The sequence below is a fragment of the Henckelia pumila genome, chromosome 4 (genome assembly GCF_033568475.1).
Source record: "Henckelia pumila isolate YLH828 chromosome 4, ASM3356847v2, whole genome shotgun sequence".
NCBI classification, from domain to species: Eukaryota; Viridiplantae; Streptophyta; class Magnoliopsida; order Lamiales; family Gesneriaceae; genus Henckelia; species Henckelia pumila.
Genome location: NC_133123.1, coordinates 162,499,571 through 162,505,029, shown reverse-complemented (window position 1 = coordinate 162,505,029; position 5,459 = coordinate 162,499,571). Strand labels below are relative to the sequence as shown.

Below are 5,459 nucleotides of genomic sequence, written 5' to 3'. Positions count from 1 at the left end.
ACTTTATTTAATATAAAACGCAGTCAGCACACATTCACAGTGTAGTGACCCTGCATGGAATCACCTACTAACTGGAAACTAATAGCATGCATTAAACTTAATACAGCAAAATACTTAACAGAGTAAAAACGTGCGAAAACTTAACCATAATTTACATATCAGCTTAGTAATATAATCCAGGCTTAAATCTGTAGTGATACAATCATATCGAAATTCTTAAAAGTAAACATTATACAGCTAATAAATCATGCTGTATACAAACTTTCAAAGCTCCTGCTCCCTAGTCCTGCCTTGAACTACCAGCTCCGTCCATCCTGCGACCTGCCCCATGGAATAGGATGTCCAAGATAACAACTAGGACGTGAGCGCTACGCCCAGTACATAGACATGAGTAAACATATGTATATAATGCATGCAACATGATGACTGGTACAGGGTCATCTGAAAAGTCATGCTCAGAACCGGCGCCACATGAGTGCTGCCACCGCACGGATCAACCTCTGGGTGCAACCACACTCGTCTAGTACACCAGAGTAGACAGACATAAATGCCCCCGCCGTCGCGGTACTCTCAGTGACAGACTATCGAGTATAGAGATGAGCGGCTCTATAGTCAGGTATAACAAGATATAGGCTCAACATGTATATGCACATGACATATGAATATAGAAAGCGGTAAATCATATATCATGCCATATAATAATGCCAAATAAATGCAACATATAAACATGTATACTCGTTGGCAATCTCAGTCAATGTGTACGTACCTCTAGGCTAGTTCAAGTAAAGTAGATCCTAGGTTCCAAGCCTATATTCAAAAGTTCACTGTATCACTACATAAATTCTATAAGCCTTAACTAAGCTAATAAGTACTCCCAAAACTTAAATAGATTCCCGAACCATACCTTCGTCCGTAGTTAGCCCTTTGGAGTCGCTAGTCCCGGATGACTATAACCACACCTTGGTTATTCCAGAACCTCTATTATAACCGATAGGGCCCTCAAGTGTATATCTCACACTATATAACTGAAGAAGGAAACTCGGGAATTCGTAATTGAAAATGAACTCTGAACGGCCCTATTTATAGCCAAATTTCTCGGCCAGGATCGGAACTTCCGATTTCGGGATCGGAGCTTCCGATCCAGCTCATTGCGTGCATGTCTGCCACGCCAGGATCAGAACTTCCGATCTACGATCGGAGCTTCCGATCTGCTCTATGATCGACACTTGTCAAAACTCGCGACTGAGTCATCGATCATTTCTGGCAGCTGGAGATCGGAACTTCCGTTCCGGGATCGGAGCTTACTATCCGGGATCGGAGCTTACTATCCGGGATCGGAACTTACTATCCGGCCCAAAATGAAAAAGCCCAAATTTTATTTCTGAAGTCCAATAACACTCCGAAATTGGTTAAATACCAACCCTTAATCATGTTTAACATATTATTATCTTAAAATGGTATCTGGGTTACTACACACAGTCTTGACTTTATTTCAGAAACTCAAGATTAAAACCAGTAGATCCAAAGGTGGTTTTATTTTCTACAAAAACATAAAGACCGCACCCGTGTGTCCGTATGTACATGAATGAATATATGATATGTTCCAAAAAAAAATTGAATATATGATGACAGATACACACAACACTCCTGTGTGTTTGCTGATAACCCCTTATGAAATTTTTTTGAGCTAGAAACCCCTTATGATTCTAAATCTGTAGCATACACCTCATTCTGGCTAAAAAATGACTAAAATGCCCTTAATGTTATAATATAATTTAATATTAAAATATATTTCGTATATGACAAATATTATGATAAAATAATTATAAATAATTTTCATAGTTATTTAAATAAAATTTGATTATTTTACTCAATTAAATATTGAATTATAAAACAAAATTAATTTAATTATTTATTTAAGTAAGGGTATTTTTATCAATTTTTAACTGAAAAAAATATGTATGCTACAAATTTTAAATCATAGATAATTATTAGCTTAAAAAAATTTCACAAAAATTTATTAGCAAACTTGTGTAATTTCCCCTTTATTTAACAATCCCACTCTTCATCCCATAAACCTCCATTCAATTCCATTCCATTCCATTTTTTTAAGGTCAAAATCTCAGAATTCTTCATGGGTTACCTCTCCTGTAAGGCAGAATCATCGATCTCCACGGCCGATTCCCATTCCTCGACTTCCACTTGTACCTCCGCCAAAGAAAAGGAAAACCCCATTGCCATCCAAGAATTCAACTACAAAGATCTTGAGTTGGCTACCAACAATTTCTCGGATGCGAAGCTTCTGGGCAGAGGCAGCCATGGACTGGTGTATAAAGGAGTCCTTCGTGGTGGCCGTCTCGTGGCTATCAAGAAACCCTCGAGAGCCGCGCAGAGAATGGAGAACCCGTATGAATTCGACAACGAGTTTGACATTCTGTCTAGTCTACAGAGCCCAAGATTAGTCAATCTTGTTGGGTTCACCAAGACTGGCTCCCGCTCCCAAGATCGTCTCTTGGTGGTTGAATTCATGAGCAACGGCACTCTTTATGATGTTTTGCATTTGAATTCTAAGCCCCTGAATTGGGGTAGAAGGATCAAATTGGCTCTGCAAACTGCTAAAGCCATTGACACACTGCATTCTTTGAATCCACCTGTAATTCATAGAGATATTAAGTCTGCTAATGTTTTGATTGACAGGAATTTCAATGCCAGATTAGGGGATTTCGGGTTGGCGTTGAGGTGTGTGGATGATTTCAGGTTGAGGTCAACTCCCCCTGCAGGGACAATGGGGTACTTGGATCCTGGTTATGTGACACCTGATAATTTAAGTACTAAGACTGATGTTTTTAGCTTTGGGATATTGCTTTTAGAGATCATTAGTGGGAGGAAGGCTATTGATGTGGGGCATTCACCGCCTTCGATTGTGGATTGGGCCATTCCTTTGATAAGGAAAGGGAATTTGTTGGACATTTATGATCCTAGGATTGGTCCTCCCAAGGATGTTTCTGTGAGAAAACATTTGGCTGTGGTGGCTGCTAAATGTGTGAGGTCTTGTAGGGAGAGGCGGCCCTCGATGAGGGATGTGGTCGAATGTTTGAGTGAGATGAGCAAACTGGTTCCCCTCCATTCTTGGAATGGTCTGGCTAATCCTTGTTTGATGGTTGAGTCGGTAGGAAGACCGGTTCAATCAAGAACTTCTTGGGTGAATTCAAACAGGCTGGATGGTGATGGTTGCAATGTTGGAGCTGGAAAGCTTCTTAGGAATTCGAGGAGAGTATACTCTGATCTGGGGGTTCGAAGCAATTTGATGGAGTTGATGGCTGACCATATTGGTGATGTAGAACCTGAATTGGTATCAGTTACAAAGGCTTCAAGTTTTAGAGTTGAAAGTTCTAGTCTCATTTGCAAGACCGATATTCGTGCCATGGTTTTTGGGATGGATAAAGATGGCACGTTATCGTCGAAGAGAAACCGGTTGGTCGACGAGCATTCGGATTCATTGTCCAGAAAAGACGATAAGATAGGTTCAGTTACTCGGACTACGGATCCTGGTCATTGATTGTGTTTAGTGTTAACATAAAAATTTCAGGTTTAGCTAGGCCATGCTGTTGTATGTTATACACGGTGTTCAAATGGAATAACTTATCTTCTGTGAATCATTTGTGAGTACGAAAAGTATGAGCAGCCTCTAGTGTAATGGTGGTTCACCACTGGTGCATTATTTATGTTCATTTGTTCTTGGTTTCAATTTATTATGTTTATCGTTTCTGTGTTCATTTGAAGAATAAATCCATGGCTTCTTTGGTTCTTATTTGAAGAAAAAGAAATTGCAACGAGTTCTATTTCATTTCAATAAAAGAAAACTCTGAAAGGGATATTTGTCTTGACAGGTCTTATCTACCGCTTAAATTTTACAAAGAGTTAGTGTTGTCTGTAATGTGTCAACACCAACATCTATATGCAAATGAATCTATTATCTATTACTTATCTAATAGCGTGAATAAAAGAATAAATTTTTATAATTGTGAATTTACAACTTTGTTTTTTTACTCTACACAATTTTATGTAAAAGTAAAAACATATATTATAAGGATATAAATATAAAGTTAAATATTAGCTAAGACATAATAAAAGTAAATGTATAAGTTTTTATATAAATAAATGCAAAATACATGAATTACTAATTATTACACATTAAATGCATTCATTAGAGAGTATTAGTGGATTGATTAAAATAAATAAATCAAAATTTTTTTTTTTTTTATTATTATTATTATTATTATTATTAATATTATTAATATTATTATTACCTATCTAAAAACGTGTATAAAAGGATAAAATTTTACAATTGTGAATTTACAACTTTGTTATTTTACTCTATACAATTTTATGTAAAAGTAAATAAATACATATAAGAATATAAATGTAAAACTTAAATATTGGTTAGGACATAAATATAAATGTATAAGTTTTTATATAAATAAATGCAAAATACATGACTTAATAATTATTACACATTAAATGCATTCATTAGTGAGTATTAGTGGGTTGATTAGAATAAATAAAACAAAAAAAATGTTACAATATAATGAGCCTAAAATAAATTTCCATCATTTCAGGTTTTTTGGTGGGATCATGTTTCATTTAATTAACAAAATAAATAAAATAAAATAAAATATTTTTGTAAAGAAATCAATTTTGAAAAGAGAAAAACAAAAAATTAAAACTTCCAATAGTAATTTAAAAAAAGGTTAGAATTAAAAATTCAAAAGAAATCAATTTTTAAAAGAGAAAAACAAAAAGTTAAAACTTCCCATAGTAATTTTAAAAAGGTTAAAATTAAAAATTAAAAATGATATATATATTTATGAGCTTTTTATATTTATGTATAGATATGAAGAGATTATACAAACTTAATAATTATCAGCCTAAAATATTTTTATGAGCTTTTTATATTTTTGTATCGATATGAAGAGGTTACAAAAACCAAATAATTATATCAACCTAATATAATTTATTTTAATTATCTAAAAAAAAATATTTTTTCGCATCTATGAACAATATAACATTTTTTTTTTCAACCAAAATCAATTAATATTTTTGTAAATCAACCGAAAAATTATTTTCGAAAATAGTGAAAACATTATCATCAAATTTTAAAATTCAAATAAAATAATATTGATTTCAAACCTTTAGATAGAGATAATATAGGATATTCCAGAGAATATAATATTATGATTTGATTGATATAATTTTTCATCTAAAAAATTATTAAAATATAGATAAATTTGCATTTTAATTTTTAAATTTTTTTTCATTATCATACTTAGAATTGTTTTTGTTTATTTAACTTTATATACTTTATATAATTTTTTTAATATGAAGAACATTTTATACTAATTGTACAGAGTTTAATATAACTTATTACGTATCTATATTTTATTTTATTTATTTATATA

At 33.2% G+C, this 5,459-nt stretch overlaps 1 protein-coding gene across 1 annotated transcript; it reads left to right on the top strand.

Annotated features, from left to right (window-relative positions):
• Positions 1 to 2,093: 2,093 nt before the first annotated feature.
• On the top strand, positions 2,094 to 3,748 carry LOC140865527 (serine/threonine-protein kinase-like protein At3g51990). Its single transcript, XM_073270194.1, has one exon. It carries the CDS (start codon positions 2,135 to 2,137, stop codon positions 3,557 to 3,559), a length of 1,425 nt encoding a protein of 474 aa, XP_073126295.1. The 5' UTR covers positions 2,094 to 2,134; the 3' UTR covers positions 3,560 to 3,748.
• The last annotated feature ends 1,711 nt before the right edge of the window (positions 3,749 to 5,459 follow it).

Excerpts from the sequence above, each read along its gene's own strand:
- LOC140865527 (XM_073270194.1), top strand. The coding sequence starts at position 2,135 with ATGGGTTACCTCTCCTGTAAGGCAGAATCATCGATCTCCACGGCCGAT.